This window comes from Manis pentadactyla, chromosome 8 (genome assembly GCF_030020395.1).
Source record: "Manis pentadactyla isolate mManPen7 chromosome 8, mManPen7.hap1, whole genome shotgun sequence".
Classification (NCBI taxonomy): domain Eukaryota; kingdom Metazoa; phylum Chordata; class Mammalia; order Pholidota; family Manidae; genus Manis; species Manis pentadactyla.
The window spans coordinates 35,374,768-35,395,516 of NC_080026.1; the positions used below are offsets into that span (position 1 = coordinate 35,374,768).

Below are 20,749 nucleotides of genomic sequence, written 5' to 3' on the forward strand. Positions count from 1 at the left end.
CACAAATCAAACCTTCTTAGACCTCTATTTTCCTCATCAGTAAAGGTAAAGATTAGAATAAATTATCTTTAGAGATCACTTAAGTTGCACAAATCTTGTAGACAATGTAACTTTTAGAAAAGGATGATCAACACTTAAATGACTACTGTGTCACATTAAAAATGATGTGATACATACTGACTATAAGCTCTGTCATGTATGCTTGTACACATTACAATCATTGTACACATTACAATCCTAATGGACCACTTTGCTCTCCAATGTAAATGCAGAGTGAAGCACAGTGTCTCAACTACCTGAAAGTATAAGATATCACAATGAAGGTTTTTACCATTCAGTTAAATTACACCAAACGAAATAAATTAAAAAATGATTTCCTTATAACCAGACAATACTATTCTGCCCCCAAATCTAGTTTAAAAATTAAACTTTCTTCAATGATAAAATTATTCCAGAATTATTTTCCTTTACTTAGAACACTGCACTGAAGAACACACACAAAAATATCTGACAGCAGTACATACCTAGGGTTTGTAGCATTATGGTTTCAAGTAAAACCAGTTCTTGAGTCTGTTGAAGGTAAGCCTGCCAGGTAAAAATTGTAATATTACAATAAACGTAACACTACTGGACTACAAAACTGGTTAATCTCATGATAATTATAGACTGATTGCAAAAGAACTACAGTAGTTTGGAAGTATGAAGGACATGAATTGAGGATGAAGAGAAATCCTATTTTCTTTGACAAGTCTAAACTGACTTACTTCTAATATAGGAAATATAAACCAACGAAAAAAACAAAGAAAAACAACCTTAAGATAATGATAATATGAATGGCGTAGGTTAATTGAAAAAAAAAAAGAGATTTTTATCTGTAACTACACTTTACCCTGGTGTTTTGAGACACATTAAAGACAGGAAGCACCAACCCAAATAAGAACAACAAACCTGCCTCTAAAGAAAAGGCTCATCAATTCACTCTAGGATATTTCATGTGGTAATTCCTTGAGAGTCACAATAAGTCAGCTTTAGAATTAATTTCCTTTCTTCAGCAAAGACAAAATAAAATAAAGCCCTCAAGTCTCTAGATTAAAATAAAAAATTATAAACATATAAAATACAAAAATTATGTACCATACAACTGTGGGGACATAAATAGAGGACCTTCTTTCTCCCTCAACTATAATAAATCGTTCCCCTCCTGCAATTACTCACGGAATAAAGGGCATGAGAAAGTTTCTTTTCATCTCATTCTTAGATCATGACAACTGACTAAGGTGGTAACAGTATATCACATACAAATATTCATTTATGTAAGGACACAGTGCTAAACCCAGAGAGTGAAAGAACCTTTAATTTTATTTATGCCCCATTCTGAAAAGGTCACTGAATTAATTTTTAAAACATGGATTTATATTATTTGAATACCTTAAGTGTTCACAAAAAATAACTATTAATTTGCAAAGTTAAAAGAAACTATACATCTATCTTTGAAAAATCACACATTCTCTATTATTCAGTGGCTGCATTAATATTTTACTCCCTTAAAGCTAACACCTAGAATAAAACTTAGTCATTAAAAAAATCAGATATACTTAATCTGGGCCTTAAACTTGATCCAAAACATACTGAATGAATATAATTCAGTTTTGTAAGTTTCTGATAAAGTAATTCACCTATAAGAGTGCCACAAAAGTGACTGTAAAGGTCTAAAATTGAATTCTAGTTTCTGTTTTAAGGTATCAGAACATTTTTAAATGGTACTTCCAAACAAGGTCTATTAAAATGCTGATGATGAGCAAACTGTCTGCAAACTAACATTACTGTTCAGGAAAATTAAATTATTAAAAAAATGCCTCTCACGAAAGCATGGTACAGAGAGATAAGCAGTAGTATATATACATTAATAAAGGAACAGTTCTGTAAAAAGACTAATTACTGATCTAGAGGTAAATCTAGAGGTTTTTCTATTCATTCATTTGCTTACAATTTAATAGAGTTATTTATCTCTGGTCTCAAATACACTCAAACAATGGAGATATGACTTACCCTCTACATATATCACAGGTTTGCTGTGAGGATAAACAACAAAATGTGAAACACTTAAAAAGTACCTTTGAATCAAAGCCTTAATGACACTGAAATTCATGAACATATAGGAAATATGTTTCTGCCAGACTGCTTCCTAGTATTACATTCCTAATTGGGAGTAGAAGTAAGTAGTATTTGGAAGGCAACATCAACTGAATTGTATTTTTATTAGGTCTAAATAATGAAAATGTTTCAATTTACAAAAAAACCCAAAAAACCCAATTTTTACATACATCGCATTTAGTATCCAGCAGTGGCTCTAGGGGGTGAAGACAAGCATGTGCTACTTTGATAACATGTTCAAGTTTCCGAGCCTGTTCTTCCACTTTTGCAGCCAAAAATAATGCGGTAGGTGATATTATCTGCAGAAAAGATAAAAATTTGGTAATTAAAAAAAAATTTTTGGAGAAGTTTTCTACTTTCTAAGGTGGGAGGGGCTCAGTGCAAGGAAGGAATGCACTATTAATAGTGTGAATTGCAAGTTGGGCTATGACAAGGTTGGTAAAATATTCATTAAATAGAACTAGTTACTCCAAACTACATAATCTGATTTACTTGTTTTGTAAGTAGAATACTAAAGGGCAAGAGCTATACTTTAGATAAGAAAAAGCTTAAATGATATTAATGCACTTTGTAGAAGTAAAGGAAAAAACTCAAGCAAAATAAAGCCATAGCTTAAAAAAAAAGAAAAAAGAAAAAAAGTAGGTAAAGTACACCCTAAATTTCCCTCTTTTTGGCCACAATGAGTCACCACTTTCTAGGGTTCTTTTAAATTAATGATTCATATGTGGCTAAGAGATATACAATCTTGCTAAAGACACAGGAAAAGGACCCCTAAGGCAAAATGAGAAGAAATTTCTGGACATCAAACTGCTAGCACCTTTATTGCTTTACTATAGCAATATTAAAGTAGCTAAAAACAAAAACAACCCCACAAAATAATGGGGAAAAACATGTAAGATAAAGCAACAGAATAGGAACCTTGCCAACTGGAGATCAAGAAATTAACTTTTTTTTTTAGCTTTAGTAAATTATGTTCTTGGTATAAATACAGAAGTGTAAGAACATAGCACTACAAAAACACTGACTCAGAGAAGCATCAATTTTGAGCAGTATTTACCCAAAAAGTAATAAACCAAGTAACTGACTCAGAAAATAGGCATACTTTAAACTCAAATAATATTCTAAGATTACATACAAGAAAAATTTCATGGAAAGATAATTTCTAAATGTCAAGATTCAGGTACATCATTTTGCAAGGGATGAACATCTAAGTCTCACTGAATCTTGGGGGTCATGAATCACTACACAGAAACAATGCCCAAAGAGGGTAGTGACAAGAAAGAGAGGCATCAATCATGATATATGATGGGGGTAGCTAAGAATAAGGGAAAAAACCTCTGATACAAGGAAGGTGGACTCTTTCCTCTGAGAACTTTTAAAAACAACCTAAAAATACTGCTGAGAAATGAAATTAAACCACTGAATTTTGGATCTGAAAGGGACCTTTCTCTAGTACACCTGTATTTGCAGATGAGTAAATGGAGTAAAAAATGACTTCAAGAAGTTCTCTTCCTGATGTATAAGTCTTTAAAGCAGACTTCAAAATTAAGGGAGTTTGGCTCCAAAAAACCAGAAACAACTGTTACATTAAAAGGACTGAATAATTTCTACTTGGACTTATTTCCATCTTTTAAAATCAAAATTACAACAAGGAAAAGATTTAAAAAATTAGAATGCTCAAAAAAACAACTTATTCTCAGTTTACATAGATTTAGAATAAACTACTATTATTTACAACAGACTTAATTAAGCAACATCAAAATTAGTTAATAGTCTTGAAATGCTAGTTAAATAGCAGTTGTCCAGGGCAGGGGGTTTTCTTAGATGTAGAAATTATAAAGGTAATTGAGAGTGGGCAATACTCTGTATCTCCGTTATTTTTTCCACATACTTAAAATTTCCAACCCATTTTGTTTGAGTAACTCCTTTTCTATTTAAAGGCTTAATTCAAAACTTTGCTTCCTCCCAAGGTAAAACTCCAGAGTCAAACTCAAGTGCCCTTCTTTATTCAACAGGGAACCACATACCTCTATTATGGTACTTATACTGTATTCTAACTTCTGGTATATTAATTTTGTCTGCCCTACCAGTTGAGAGCAGTTTGAACACAGAGACTGAATTATTCATTTGTATTCCTATTATCTAGCATTGTGTGCTGCTATTCAATGTATTTGCTGAACGAAGGACATGTGGATAACCTGTATGTAAATATAAAGGCACAAATATTAAATTCAAGTATTCTAAATGCCACAATAAAAATCTTCACACCCACACCAAGTTAAGAAGTGCAAGAAACACCCAATAAAATGATGATACTCTCAGGTTCTGACCACAGTCTCTCATTTATGATCTTGTCCATTTTTAAGATGGGAATGGCTATGCCAGGCTTCAAATGCTAAGTATTTTCAAATAGTCAAACAACAGAGGCTCAAGTCAAAAGTCAAATTAGACTGAACTTATTATTTAACCTTCCTTCCTTCCTAACTGCCAGATAATCAAGAATTTCTCTTACTTGCCTAACTGGCATTTCTAAATGTCTCCAATGAATTTTTCTTGGTAAGATCTCTCCAGATCCCTGTCATAGGCTCTATCCTCTTCAGACTTTTTGTAAGCCTCAGTATCAAGAAGTGCTTTCAAACCACACAGCTTTTCTCCTTAGAAGGTAGTGTCAATGGATACAAAATATTTGTACTACTGCATGATTCTAAAATTCTAAAAATAATTTAAAGAAGTTAAGTATACTCAGGGAGCTAAGCAATGATCTTCAGGGCAAAGTCCTGGTTTATTTACCATACTCCTTACAGAAGTCTTTCTGTTCCCTCTAAATAGGCTCAATTCTCATCCTCCAGAGCAACACTAATACCCAACACTCTTCCAAAGTTCCTGGTGAAATCCACTAACTCCACTCACATTGCCTTCTCTACAGCCTGCAAACATTTCACTCCATCAGAGCTGTAAAAACAAAACAAAACAAAACAAAATACCTTTTTAGATAAATACTCTGTAAATATCCATGTGAACTTTAATTCTAACAATGACTAAGGAACATAATCAAACTAGGTACTCTGCTTTTTGCATGATTTTGTTGTGTGTGCTTGTTAAAAGGAAAAGAATTCCAAAATTTTAAGTAATGGCAATATTGCTAGTTGGTCTGTGGCTTTGAAAGGTGACCATACTTTTGAAATCAACAAATATTCATTAGTGCACATAAACTTAGCTCAAAGTCAAAGTGTTCACACCAATACTGGAGTAGATACTTGGTTAGTTGAAGTGACCAAACAATTACAAACTGAGACTTAGTTCACTGGGGACAGGGACCACACACTACCTGTCTTGTGTTCTGGAACCTAGTTTAATGAACTTTCTCAAACTACTGTAAACTGAAGGGAAGAAAAATAGATTTTTAAATAGTGACCAGAGTTTGTCACTCCAGCAGACGTACAACTATTTCAAGGGGATATTACATTCTCAAAACAAGACAAATTTCTTCAGAAATATACCATACAAATCATGGGGAGGGGAAGGTAGAAGTGATGAAGCAGCTGCAGCACAGTAGACTGCCTCAGTGAAATCCTGGCTGTTAATCTGACTAGCCTAGGCAAACAAACTACTTATTCTCTTTATGGCTCAGTTTCCATATCTGTAAAATGGGAGAAATAGTATCTGCTTATAAAGCTGGGATGAGGATTAAATGAATCAATATATGTAAAGCACTTAGAACAGTGCCCCACAGTAACAGGACTCAAATATATTATTACCATGTTGAAAAATTAAACAACTGTGTATTGCTAATGTTGACCTTAAATTAAAAAATGATATACTATGCTTTAAAAAATTCCCTTTCTTGGTTACCTACCTTCCACGGTTAAACTCAATTCTTTAAAGGCTCCGTTGTGGTCCTAGCTAAGCAGATTCAAACACTGAAAATTATGATACTTGACATTACTTCAATGATTATACCCATATTCCTTTCTTGTTTTCTTCTTCCAGTTGTTTTCACTCCCTTCTGTTTTCCTATTCCTGTATATGCTCCCATTCCTACCTCTTGATCTGACTGCCTTCCTTCTCCACCTTTTCTCTGCCTGCCCATTCCCGGCTGCTGTCTCCCCTTTCCGCTCATGATGCCCTCACTGTTGACATTCTTCACTTTCCACTGCTGGCTTCAACCTTGATAGGTGGAAGCAAGATCAATTTGAATTAACAAAAAGCCTGAGTAATTTGCAAGTCACTGAAAATGGCTGTTATCAGTCAGTTTCAAATGAATCACTCTGTTCTTTATTCTTTTAGTAATTAATTTTCTGCATAAATCTTGTGTATGTTTGTATTTAAGAGGTAGCTATGGCTGTTTTATTACTCAACTTTAAATCCCCTAATCCAAAAAAGCCCTAACTAAAGCAAAGAAAAGACTACCAACCTGCTTTCTATTTGCTAATACATTATGAACAGGCTCATTCTAATCTGTTCTTCTGTTTCATCTTAAGGTCCCATAGCACAGTGAAGACACTTGTCCTGTCCCTTAATTGGCTCAATACCCGCCTCCTCCCCTAAGACTAGGATGACTGTTTCCAGTGCCTTGAAAAGGGCTTCATCAATAAATATCCAGCTAGTTCTAGATATCACAGCTCAAAGTTTGGAAATCAGTTGCTTAAGGTTATAGTTAACAAAAAGTGGTAATGGTGTAACTTTAGCAAAGACTCATAGAAACAAGGTTCTAAAAGAGCAAAATGGAGGGAAAAATACAGAGGTCACAGCACCTCCCCCACCCCCACAAAGAACAAAATGGAATAGGTCAAAATATCCACTAGTTAAAAAGAACGATCAGCAAGCTTGAACAAATATTGTACAAAAAATTCCAGTACAATATTAAAAAGTAGTTTAAATCCTTACTTTTGCTGCACTAAAAAGACTGGCATTAAGGTATTAGGGAAAATGTCATTTACTCAGTCTGATATTTCAGTTGTTTTCCTACCCACACAATTATGTGGGCATTTATTATTGTCAATGTAAAAAATTTATATTGAGGTTAAAAAAGAAATCTTCAGCCTGGATGCTATTTGGGACACCTAATTATACTTAAAAGAGAGCTGGCTTAATAAAGACTGAAAAATATGAGTGCTTAGTTTTGCTGATAAAGTGGCACTGATAAAAGAATATGGCTTGATTTCAATAGAGTAAGTCTATTGTATTTAAATATATTTTAGTGCTTAATACAACCTGGCATTTTCAAATTTATTTATTGAAGAGTACCTCACCATTATGAATTTGTTACAAAAAGAAAAATACCACTTACAGTTTAAAGTACACTTGACATTTCATAGTTAAGTCTTATACTTGGCTCATAATGAACAGCCATATAGTATTGTGAAATAAGAAAATCAACATTGTATAGGTATTCAGATATTCAACACAAACCTTAAGAAGTCTCTCCTTCAGATGGCTAAACAAGAAATAGTATTATAGAAGACTTAGTATTACGAAGATGGCAGTATTCCCCAAATTGATCTACAGATTCACAAAATTCCTCTAAAAAGTCTCAGCTTCTTTTTTGCATGTGCTAATCCTAAAATTCACATTGAAATGCAAGGGACTCAGAATAGCTACAACAATCTCGAAAAAGAATAACAAAGTTGGAAGATTCATGTTTTCTGGGTTCAAAATTTACTATATATCAAGACTATTGTGGTACTGGCGTAAGTAAGACATACAGATCATGGAATAGAACACAGACCAGAAATAACACTTATGTTTATGGTCAGCTGATTTTTCAACAAAAGTGTTAAGATAATCCAATGGGGGAAGAATGGTCTTTTCAACAAATGATGCTGGGACAACCATGTATCTACATGGAAAAAAAAAAGAAGTTGGTTTCTTCCCTTATACCATAAACAAAATCTAACTAAAAATGGATCACAGAACCTAAATTGAAGAGTTAAAACTATAAAACTCTTAGCGGACAATAGGAATAAATCTTTATGATCTTGGGACAGGCAATGCTTTCTTATGTGACATCATAGCACAGGGACAGAAGAAAAATATTAATAAATTGGGTGCATGTGCTACAAATAATACCATCAAGAAAATGAAAAAGACAGCCCACAGAATGGAGAAAAGATTTGCAAATAAGGGATTGGTTATCTAGAATATGTAAAGAATTCTCACAACTTAATAATAAAAAGACAACACAATTTTTTAAATGGGAAAAGGTTCTAAGTAGAAATTTTTCCAAGGAAGATAATAAGTGGCCAATAAACACCAAAAAGATGCTCAATACCTAAGTCATTATGGAAATGCAAATCAAAACCACAATGAGATAGTACTCTACACTCACTAGGATGGGCACAGTAAGATGGCTGTAATAAACACACACGCACAGATAATAAGTATTGACAAAGATGTGAAGAAATTGGAATCCTTATATATTTCTTGTGGGAAGGTTAAAATGGTGAGGCTACTTTGGAAAACAGTTTGGTAGTTTCTAAAAAAATTTTTAAAAAGTTATCCAAGATTACTGAGGTCTAGAGTTACCACACAACCCAGCAATTCACTCCCAAGTATATACCCCAGAGAAATGAAAGCATATGTCTAAACAAAAACATGTACACAAATGTTCACAATGGCCAAAAAAGCAGAAACAACACAAATGTCTAGCAACTGATTAATGGATAAATGAAGTATACCCACATGATGGATGGAGTGAATTCAGAAGGAAAAAGGAATAAGTACTGACGCATGTTACACCATGACAGATCTTAGAAATGTTACGCTAAGTGAAAGGTCACATTTCATAATTCCATTTATATACAATGTACAGAAAAGGCAAGTGAAAGAGATGGAGAATAACCAAAGTCCAGGGTTGAGGGTGGAAAAGAAATGAGTGAATAATTGCTAATGGATACAGGGTTTCTTTTAGGGGTGATGAAAATATAAAACTTAGACTGTGCTGATGGTTGTCCAACTCTGTAAATATACCCACTGGATTGTACATTTTAATGGGTGAATTTCATGGTAGGTGAAATATATCTCAATATAGATGTTTAAAAAAAGAAACTAATGTTAAAGGCATCTTTTAAATATTTAGTGTACACATATCAACAAAAGATTTTCCAAGGAAATCAAAAGCCTAATCATAGCACAAAGAAGACTGGTAAACAATGTTCATCTTAACCATGTATAACTTTACTGCACATTTGTTAACTTAAAAACACAATTAGGTTTTATCTTCAGAAAGTATATATCCATTTCTTAAACAATTATTAACTTTGATAATTAAACTATGCAGTTATTTCAGAAAACCATTAATTGGTTTGGTTTGTTAACCAAAGTACTTTCAACAGATGTTTAAGTCTACATAAAGTCTACATAAAGTGAACCATATCACTGATTGAAATAGCCATTCCTGTTAGGTACTTAAAACCACTCACTGAGCTAGAGTATATGTCAAAAATGTGGGGAGCTAGTAAAAATCTGGTATCCTCTCTGAATCAAGCTACCATTAAAGACTGCCCCCCCCAAATCCTTGAACTTCCTTTCCCTGCTCTCTCAGCAATTTCTTCCCCCCTAACCATGGAACTATGTTACTTTTCATGATCTTTAGATTCTGGACCAGGAAAGAATCACTGTTTTTACCTTTTCAATGTCTAAATGAGCCCGATTTAAAATCAGTTGGAATGTGTATGCTTCCCTAAAGAACAAACCACTACAGTGAGAATTCCAACAGTAACTTTTAATTTGTTGACAGACACAAGTGAATGTATTTTCCATTAATTAACTGGTATTACTTTTAAGAGTTTATAGCCCACACCAGTACTATCAAAAAGAAATGCAATGAGAAACACAAATGCTAATTAATTTTTTGCCCTAGTAATTTTTTTTCTTATTAATCTACAGTTACATGAGGAACATTATGCTTACTAGACTCCACCCTTCAATAACTCCCCCGCACATACACCATTAGCCTGTCCATCAGTGTAGTAAGATGCTTTAAATCACTACTTGTCTTCTCTGTGTTGCACAGCCCTCCCCGTGCTCCCCATATTATACATGCTAATCGTAAGGCCCCCTTTCTTCTTCTCCCCATTCTCCCTCCCTTCCCACCCACCCTCCCCAGTCCCTTTCCCTTTGGTAATTGTTAGTCCATTCTTGGGTTCTGTGATTCTGCTGCTGTTTTGTTCCTTCAGTTTTTTCTTTGTTCTTATACTCCACAGATGAGTGAAATCATTTGGTACTTGTCTTTCTCCGCCTGGCTTATTTCACTGAGCATAATACCCTCTAGCTCCATCCATGCTGTTGCAAATGGTACGATTTGTTTTCTTCTTATGGCTGAATAATATTCCATTGTGTATATGTACCACTTCTTCTTCATCCATTCATCTACTAATGGACACTTAGGTTGCTTTCATTTCTTGGCTATTGTAAATAGTGCTGTGATAAACATAGGGGTGCATCTGTCTTTTTCAAATTGGGCTGCTGCATTCTTAGGGTAAATTCCTGCAAGTGGAATTCCTGGGTCAAATGGTATTTCTGTTTTGAGCTTTTTGAGGAACCTCCATACTGCTTTCCACAAAGGTTGAACTAATTTACATTTCCACCAGCAGTGCAGGAGGGTTCCCCTTTCTCCACAACCTTGCCAACATTTGTTCTTTGTCTTTTGTATGGTGGCAATCCTTACTGCTGTGAGATGATATCTCATTGTGGTTTTAATTTGCATTTCTCTGATGACTAGCAATGTGGAGCACCTTTTCATGTCTGTTCGCAATCTGAATTTCTTCTTTGGAGAACTGTCAGTTCAGCTCCTCTGCCCATATTTTAATTGGATTCTTTGCTTTTTGTTTGATGAGGTGCGTGAGCTCTTTATATATTTTGGATGTGAAGCCTTTATCGGATCTGTCATTTATGAATATATTCTCCCATACTGTAGGATGCCTTTTTCTACTACTGATGGTGTCCTTTGCTGTACAGAAAGAAGCTTTTCAGTTTAACATAGTCCCATTTGTTTCCTTTGCCTGGGGACATACGTTCATGAAGAAGTTGCTCATGTTTATGTCCAAGAGATGTTTGTCTATGTTTTTTTCTAAGAATTTTATGGTTTCATGGCTTACATTCAGGTCTTTGATCCATTTCAAATTTACTTTTGTGTATGGGGTTAGACAGTGATCCAGTTAATTCTCTTACATGTAGCTGTCCAGTTTTGCCAACACCAGCTGTTGAAGAGGTTGTCATTTCCCCACTGTATGTCCATGGCTCCTTTATCATATATTAATTGACCATATATGTTTGGATTAATGTCTGGAGACTCTAATCTGTTCCACTGGTCTGTGGCTCTGTTCTTGTGCCAGTACCAAATTGTCTTGATTAGTGTGGCTTTGTAGTAGAGCTTATTCTTCCTTCTCAGGATTGCTTTGGCTATTTGGGGTCTTTGGTGGTTCCATATGAATTTTAGAATTATTTGTTCCAGTTTGTTGAAGAATGCTGTTGGTATTTTGATAGGGATTGCATTGAATCTGTAGATTGCTGTGGGCAGGATGGCCATTTTGACAATATTAATTCTTCCTAGGCAAGCAGATGGGATGAGTTTCCATTTGTTAGTGTCCTCTTGAATTTCTCTTAAGAATGTCTTGTAGTTTTTGGGGTATAGGTCTTTCACTTCCTTGGTTAGGTTTATTTCTAGGTATTTTATTCTTTTTGATGCTATTGTGAATGGAATTGTTTTCCTGGTTTCTCTATTAGTTCATTGTTAGTGTATAGGAAAGCCTCAGATTTCTGTGTATTAATTTTGTATTCTGCAACTTGCTGTATTCCGATATCAGTTGCAGTAGTTTTGGAGTGGAGTCTTTAGGATTTTTTATGTACAATATTATGTCATCTGCAAATAGTGACAGTGTGACTTCTTCTTTACCGATCTGGATTCCTTGTATTTCTTTGCTTTGTCTAATTGCTGTGGCTAGGACCTCCAGTACTATGTTGAATAACAGTGGGGAGAGTGGGCATCCCTGTCTTGTTCCTGATCTTAGAGGAAATGCTTTGAGCTTCTCACTGTTCAGTATGATGTTGGCTGTGGGTTTTTCATATGTGGCCTGTATTATGTTGTGGTACTTGCCCTGAAAGGAAAGGAGCGACACACAGCAGCAATTTACCGGTGAAATCCACTTTATTGGGGAAAGGTGCTGGGTTATATAGGGAGGGACATGGGGTGATTGTGGTGTTACTTCTACGGGACTGGTGGCTATTGGCTAGGTGCTGGGAGTGGGAGTGGGGAGAGAGGTGACAGGTCTTTAGGTGGCGCCGTCGGGAACTGAGGACCCGGAAAAGAAGCCAGAAGTTCACCTTCTCACTGGTGGGGGCCCTTCATTCCCCCCTTTCTCCTCTATGGGGTTGTGGACGTTGCTTTCTTTCTGACTGCTTCCTGCTGAACGGGGGCGGAGAAGGGAGTGAGGGCTTGAGGATTGGGGGGAAAGGGTTGATAGGACTCCCCACAGTAAGGACGAGTAGATGTGGACTTCTTCAGGTTGGATATCAATGAAGGTTCTCCGTAACCATAGGTCGAGGACTTGCTGATTCTAATGGTGCCAAGAGGATATGGGTGCCAGAAGCCAGACGTCTGCGGCCATTGTTTCCAGTAACAGTTTCCAGCGGAGAGAGGGGTCCATCTCAGCGTGTGGTGAGGAGGTCACATGAGGGTGAGGGATCTTCTGTGGCCAGAAGCTGATAGTTCCTGAGTAAAAGCTGGTTGAAAGTTTGATTAGAGATTTTTCTGACTTGGGATTTGATGAACTTTATTATACAGGGTAAGAAGAGACAGGTGAGAAGAATGATTATCATGGGGCCTGCAATGGGCCAGAGCCAGGTAAGGAGGGGGTTTGTTAGTATTGAAGAGAATGGGTTGGAATTGGAAGCAGAGTGGAGGCTGGAGGCAAGGTCGGTGAGTTTGGTAATGTCAGTTTCTACAATGCCGGATTTATTGATGTAATAGCAGCACTCCTCTCGAAGGAAGATGCAGGTGCCACCTTTTTTGGCTGTAAGCAGATCTAAGGCCCGCCGGTTTTGAAGGGTGACTTTAGCTAGGGAAGTGACCTGTCTTTGGAGAGAGGCCAGGGAATCGGCAGTGGATGTCAGGGCTCTTTCAAGTTTGTCACTGAGATTTCTAATTGCCCATAGAGAGTGACTCAAGGCTCCTCTCGAAAACCTTGCCCCAATGGCTGAGGTGGTTAAAGAGATACTGACCGTGATGGGAAGGAAAGCAGCCTTTTTTGTGCGCGAGGGCAAGGGAGGTTGGAGCTCAAGAAATTCTGCTATGCTGTAAAGTGTAAACTGTGGGATTAGGGTGACAAGAATGCAGGGTATATCGGAGTTGGGAGGCAGTGAGTTGAAAAGACTGCCATTACACTCAAAGAAGTGTCCTGGTTGAGTGAAAGTCTTAGAGCCGGAGGTAGGGGTGTAGATAGAGAGGCAGTGAAGTGCGCTGGAGGGGGGTGGAGCTGGCCCTACACAGTGGTGGATGGTGAGATTATCTGCGTATTCTGGTTCTCATAGGGGTATGTCCACCAGGGAGCAGAGGGGTTGTCTTTCTGCATGGAAGGAGTAGTTGGAAATATTAAGGGGCAAGGCGGCCAGCAATGGGCGCTGTAGTGATGCGCATAAGAAACAATTGGTGGTGTTGAGGGTGTGGTTGAGAAAGATGGTGGTGTCTTGAACAAGCTGTAACCAAGAGTAGGAGGAATAAGAAGATGAAGAAGTGCCATCAAGAGTTTGGATAATGATTTTTTCGGAATGTCCGATATCTGATGCAACTTGAGAGATCTGGGAATGAGAGGGAACATACTCTTGAGATATGAAGGGTACCGTGGGGGGTTGAGGACCCCCCCCATAGTAAACTGAGGCTGTGACCCCAGCGGCCCATCGAGAGTCCCAGGGATCTGGGATTGATAAGGAGAATGAGCTGTTGGGGTATTTCATGAAACGGTTGGAGGAGTAATACTGTGGGTACTGGGAGTTACTCATGTAGTGAATGGCGCAAGACCAGTAGGGACATCCCCCGTAGGTGTCTTGCCATCGCCTGCAATAGGCTTGTCTTTGGTCATAGAGGAAGCAGAGGAAGGGAGAATAAAGGTAGCTGCGAGTGAACACTTCACTGGAGGGAGGAAAGTGGAGGTATAAAGGCTCAGAGCAGCTTTTCAGAGGGCAGTCTGATGTGGCAATGAGGGCAGTAACTTTTGTTTGATGCTGTGTGTAAGTCTGTCTTACTTTGAATCGCCATACAAAGGAGGCTGGGGTGGCGGGGAAGACAATAGGAATGAGGAGAAAAAGCAAGAGAGCGGTAAAGGAGGAAAAAGTCATGATTCGGGTATGGATGGCAAAGGGGGTGAACGGGATTTTGGAGGAAAGAGGACAGTAAGGTCAGGAGTCTGGAGGGAGGGAGAGTCTGTAAACTTTTGTAGGTTAAGAGATCTTTTAGGTGATGTGGGGACAGAATGGTAAGGGGCGCTCTGAATGTCAGTTTATGAGCTTCTTTCTGCAAGAGCTGTCCAGCAGCTAATGCCCGTAGGCAGGGGGCCCATCTCCGAACTGTGGGGTCTAATTGCTTGGAAAGATAAGCTACTGGGGCAAAGGATGGGCCATAATATTGGCTTAGGACTCTTAGAGCTTGACTGGACCTCTCATGAATGTATAATGAGAAGGGCTTCGACAAATCAGGAAGATGGAGAGCTGGGGCTTCCACAAGGGCTCGACGGAGCTTAATGAAGGAGTGTCGGGGTGAGGAGGATAATGGTTCTTCAGGGGGGCCCTTGCTGAGGTCGTATAGGGGTCTTGCCAACAGGGAGAAGTTAGGGATCCACGCTTTAAAATACCCAGCCAGGCCTAGAAAGGAAAGGATTTCTGTCTTGGTTTTGGGAACGGGCAGGTCAGAGAGGAGCCGTTTTCTGTCTAAGGTAATGGGCTTTCTTTGTTGAGATAGAAGAAATCTGAGGTGACAGAAGGGGAAGAGATTTGAGCTTTGACGGGGGATACTCGGTAACTTCTGGAAGCTAGAAGGTTAAGTAGGGAGGCAGTGTCAAGTTGAGACTGTTCTCACGAGGGACTGCAGAGTAGAAGATCGTCCACATATTGTAATAAGGTGGACTCGGAAGCTTTGTGGCAAAACTGTCCAAGTGAGTTGTTCAGAATGTCTTGTGTATGGGTCTGTCCAGGTGAAGGCGAAAAAATCTTGGGAGGAGGGGTCTCGGGAAGCCAAGGCAGGGCAGCGATAAAAGGGTGTATGGATTTGGGACTAAGGGATGGATAGGGACGATGGCCATGTTGATGAGGCAAAGGTCTTGGACGAGGCAGAAAGATCTGTTGGTTTTTTTTAACAGCTAATATGGGGGTGTTAAACGGGGAGTGAGTGGGCCTGAGGTAATTTTTGTTTAAAAGATCTTGAATGATGGGTTGGAGGCCTATGAGGGCTGAAGTGGTTAGGGTGGGTATTGGGCCTGACAGATACACTGAGAGGGGTCACGTAATTTGATAGAGGCAGGAGGACATAGAGCCACGGAGGGGCTTGTGATGTCCTAAACTCTGGGATTTACAGGGTGTATGAGGGCGGAACTGGAGCTTTCATTGGGTAGAGGGGGGTCGTCGGCTATGAGGGCCATCAGAAAGGGAGTACTGGGGGCTGTGGGAGTGGATATAGTTATGGAAACATGGAGGAGAGAAAGGATGTCTCATCTTAGTAAGGGGATGGGACACTGGGGCATAACCAGGAAGGAGTGGGAGAAAGGTATGGGATTGTCTTGGATTGTGCATAAAAGGGGGGGGGGGTTTAATGGGAAAATCTGTTTACCTCCTACCCTGACTATAGGAGTAATGGCAGGCGTGGTAGGGCCCCGGTGTTCCCGCAAGACTGAGAAGGTGGCTCCTGTATCTAGGAGGAAGGAGATGGGGTGACCGTCTACTATTAAAGTAACTCTGGGCTCCTGTTTGGTGATGGAAATGGTCGGGCGAGAAGCTCTTGGGCCCCATCAATCTTCTTCTGCCAGCCCCACTATGGCGGGCTTAGGATGGGGGTTGTTCGTCCAGCCTCCCCTTTGGGTGGCTGGGCAATCAGACCCCCAGTGGCCCTTTTTGTGGCATCTGGGGCATGGGGTGGTAGCCCTTGACCAATGTCTTTCTTGTCTGCACTTGAAACAAGCTCCTGTGGGGGGCTTGTTTGTAGAAGAGTGCCCAGGTTGTGGTTTTATCAGCTGGGCCAACATTTGGAAATTGGCCTGATCAGCCTTTTGTTTATGGCGTTCTTTCTCCTACTCCCAGTTATGGAAGACTTTAAAGGCCACTGTTACGATCTCAGTCTGTGGGGTAGCAGGGCCCTGTTCTAACTTTTTGAGTTTAGCTTTAATGTTGGGGTAGCTTTGAGCTAGGAAGTATGTCATAAGGACATGTCTCCCGTCAGGCGTTTCTGGGTCCAGGCTGGTATACTGTAATAGGGCTTGAGTGAGTCTGTCTAAGAACTCGAAGGGAGCTTTTGAAAACTGACTATTTACGAGCTGCTTTTTTCAGACCTGCTATTAAGCAGCAGGCGAAGATATCTCGAGAGCGGAGACTCATGGTGGTGTTATAATCTCAGTGTGGGTCTTGTTCGGGGACAGTGGTGGGCCAGGGGGATAGGTGGGGTCAGTCCTGTGGGTTTAGGTGGCGTGCGTTTGGGCGAAGTCTCAAACTCGTCTATGCCCTTCAGGAAGGAGGGTATTGGCCAGGAGCATGAAAATGTCATGATGTGTGAGGCTGTATGACTGGAGGGTCTATTGAAACTCTCTGATATATGTTGTGGGATCAGTGGAAAAGGAATTTAGGCGTTTCTCAAGTTGGGCTAAATCTCTTAAGGAGAAAGGGACGTGAACGCGCAGGATGCTTTCAGATCCTGCTACTTCTCGGAGGGGGGACGATAATTTTGGGAGGCCCTTGGGACCGAGTCTGAGGAGGACTGAAGGGTTCTGGCTCAGTCTGTGGGGGAGAAACAGGTGATGGGGGCAAAGACAGAGGAGGCTCTTGGAACTTAGTTAGAGGGGGGCTGAAAGGCTCAGGCTTGATCTGCAGGGGGGTGAGGTGGGGGAGGAGATGGTGGTGGAGGAAGGGGGAGGGGCTGTTGTAGGAGAGGAGGGGGAAGGGAGTGAACGGGAGGCTTCTGTGGGAGAGATGGCTTGCAGGCTAGGAGAACTTGGGGGGAGTCGGAGGGAGGAGGACGCAGCAGCAGCGAGGGAGGCGGAAGGAGGAGGGGGAAGGGAGTGAAAGGGAGGCTTTTGCGGGGGAGATGGCTTGCAGGCTAGGAGAACTTGGGGGGAGGCGGAAAGCTTTGGTATAGGGAATCTCTTTCCAGTTTTTCAGGCGCTGGCAGTAGTTAAAGAGATCGCGAGTGATGTAAGGATCAAGAGTTTCCCCTGCGGGCCATTGGTTGTTATTGTTTAGGGGCTATGACGGCCAATCTTGGGAGCAGTATTTGTGGAGAAGTTTTGGTTTTATATCAGGTGTCAGGGAGAGGGTAGTTAGATGCTTGAGCAGGCATTCAAGAGGTGAGCTTCCAGGGAGGGATGAGGAGGCTCCCATGGCTAAAGGACGGAGAAGGAGACAAACAGGGGAAGACGAACGGAGATCCTCGGACTGGGAGCAGATGGCAAGGAGACAAAGGGCGTCCCCGATGATCCTTGGTGGTCTGCGGAAACTTGTATACGAGTCGGTTTCTTAGGAAGTGTGGGTCGTCACCCAGACTCCTCTAAGAAGGCAGAGTGCCGGAGTCCGAGGTACCTCGTACTAGGAATTTTCGGCGGACAGAATGGATTTCGGCAGGTAAAACGGAAGGAAGGAGTGGAAATGGGAGTGTTCTCATCCACAAAGGAGTCACCTCGTTTATGGCTGTTGGAGGAGGGGCCTGAGGGTCTGCAGGAGCTGTGAAGGCCGGAGGTGGCAATTTATGGCTGTTGGAGGGGGGCCTGAGGGTCTGCAGCAGCCGTGAAGGCTGGAGGCGGCGATTTATGGCTGTTGGAGGGGGGCCTGAGGTTCTGCTGCAGCTGTGAAGGCCGGAGGTGGGGAGAGTTCCTTCTTTGTCCCCGAGCGTCAGGGCCTTGCCGGACGATCACAGTCAATGGCACTGCGATAGCTCAGGGAAGAGTGGCCCACTGTGGGGGAAAACTTACCTAAAGGCCAAAGAGGAGTGGTGAGTGTGAGGAGACAGCACCAGAAAAAGAGGACGAGGGCAAGCTACTGCTGGTGTCGGGGGGAAGACAGGGCCCAGCTGGGGTGTCCCGTCTCCTGGGTTTCGGCACCAATGAAAGGAAAAGAGCGACACACAGCAGCAATTTACCGGAGAAATCCGCTTTATTGGGGAAAGGTGCTGGGTTATATAGGGAGGGGCATGGGGTGATTGTGGTGTTACTTCTACGGGGCTGGTGGCTATTGGCTAGGTGCTGGGATTGGGAGGGGGGCGAGGGGTGATTGGTCTTTAGGTGGCGCCGTCGGGAACTGAGGACCCGGAAGAGAAGCCGGAAGTTCACCATCTTACTGGTGGGGGCCCTTCATGCCCTCTATACCCACTTTGCTGAGAGTTTTTATCATGAATGGATGTTGAATTTTGTCAAATGCTTTTTCAGTGTCTATGGAGATGATCATGTGATTTTTGTCCTTTTTGTTTATGTGGTAGATGATGTTGATGGATTTTTGAATGTTGTACCATCCTTGCATCCCTGAGATGAATCCCACTTGATCATGGTGTATGATCCCCTTGATGTACTTTTGAATTTGGGTGGCTAATATTTTGTTGAGAATTTTTGCATCTATGTTCATCAGGGATATTGGTCTGTAATTTTCTTTTTTGGTGGGGTCTTTGCCTGGTTTTGGTATTAGGGTGATGCTTGCCTCATAGAATGAGTCTGGAAGTATTCCCTCTTCTTCTATTTTTTGGAAAACTTTAAGGAGAATGGGTATTATGTCTTCTCTGTATGTCTGATAAAACTCCGAGGTAAATCCATCTGGCCCAGGAGTTTTGCTCTTGGGTAGTTTTTTGATTACCGATTCAATTTCTTTGCCGGCAATTGGTCTGTTTAGATTTTGTGTTTCTTCCTTGGTCAGTCTTTGAAGGTTGTATTTTTCTAGGAAGTTGTCCATTTCTTTTAGGTTTTCCAGCTTGTTAGCATATAGGTTTTTGTAGTATTCTCTAATAATTCTTCGTGTTTCTATGGGGTCTGTCGTAATTCTTCCTTTCTCATTTCTGATTCTGTTGATGTGTGTAGATTCCCTATTTCTTTTTATAAGTCTGGCTTGGGGCTTACCTATTTTGTTTATTTTCTCAAAGAACCAGCTCTTGGTTTCATTGATTTTTTTCTATTGTTTTATTCTTCCTTCTCTGATCTGACTTTAGGCCTCATTTGTTCTTCTTTTTCCAATTTCAATAATTGTGTCTTTGGACTATTCATTTGGGATTGTTCTTCCTTCTTTAAATATGCCTGGATTGCTATATACTTTCCTCTTAAAACTGCTTTCTCTGCGTCCCAGAGAAGTTGGGGCTTTGTGTTGTTGTTATTTGTTTCCATTTTTTGCTTCATCTCTATTTTGATTTGGTCACTGATCCATTATTTAGGAGTATGTTGTTAAGCCTCCATGTGTTTGTGAGCCTTTTTGCTTTCTTTGTACAATTGATTTCTAGTTTTATACCTTTCTGGTTTGAGAAATTGGTTGGTAGAATTTCAATCTTTTTGAATTTACTGAGGCTCTTTTTGGGGCCTAGTATGTGGTCTATTCTAGAGAATGTTCCATGTACACTTGAGAAGAATGTGTATCCTGCTGCTTTTGCATGTAGAGTTCTATAGATGGCTATTAGGTCCATCTTTTCTAGTGTGTTGTTCAGTGCCTCTGTGTCCTTACTTATTTTCTGTCTGGTGGATCTGTCCGTTGGAGTGAGTGGTGTGTTGAAGTCTCCTAAAACGAGTGCATTGCATTCTATTTCCTACTTTATTTCTGTTAGTATTTGTTTCCCATATGTTGGTGCCCATGTATTGGGTGCATATATATTTATAATGGTTATATCCTCTTGTTGGATTGACCCCTTTAACATTATATAATGTCTTTCTTTATCTCTTGTGACTTTCTCTGTTTTGAAGTCTATTTTGCCTGATACTAGTACTGCAACACCTGCTTTTTTCTCCTTGTTGTTTGCATGAAATATCTTTTTCCATCCCTTGACTTTTAGTCTGTGCATGTCTTTGGGTTTGAGGTGAGTCTCTTGTAAGCAGCATATAGATGGGTCTTGCTTTTTATCCATTCTATTACTCTGTCTTTTGATTGGTGCATTCAGTCCATTTACATTTAGGGTGATTATTGGAAGATATGTACTTACTGCCATTGCAGGCTTTAGGTTCATGGTTACCAAAGTGAATTCAAGGTTAGCTTTTTTACTATCTTACTGTCTAACTTAACTCGCTTATTGAGCTATTATAAACACAGTCTGATGATTCTTTATTTGTCTCCCTTCTTATTCCTCCTCCACCATTCTTTGTATGTTAGGTATTCTTTTGTGTGTGTGTTCTTTTGTGTTTCCTTTGACTGCTTTTGTGGGTAGTTGATTTTATTTTTTGCC

The 20,749-nt window shown here is 40.0% G+C and overlaps 1 protein-coding gene across 5 annotated transcripts in view; it reads right to left on the bottom strand.

Moving 5' to 3' along the window:
- Positions 1-20,749, bottom strand: part of CCNT2 (cyclin T2) — a 59,238-nt gene that overhangs the window by 16,130 nt on the left and 22,359 nt on the right. For 3 of the 5 annotated variants that reach the window (XM_057505658.1, XM_036886661.2, XM_036886662.2), the window contains 2 exons: positions 2,325-2,453; positions 525-585 (listed from right to left, as the gene is read on the bottom strand). In XM_057505658.1, the coding sequence (XP_057361641.1) occupies positions 525-585; positions 2,325-2,453 (190 nt within the window). Of the gene's footprint in view, positions 1-177; positions 2,286-2,324; positions 2,454-20,749 lie in introns of those variants that run through there. The other 2 variants (XM_057505661.1, XM_057505660.1) reach the window with 2 other exon arrangements.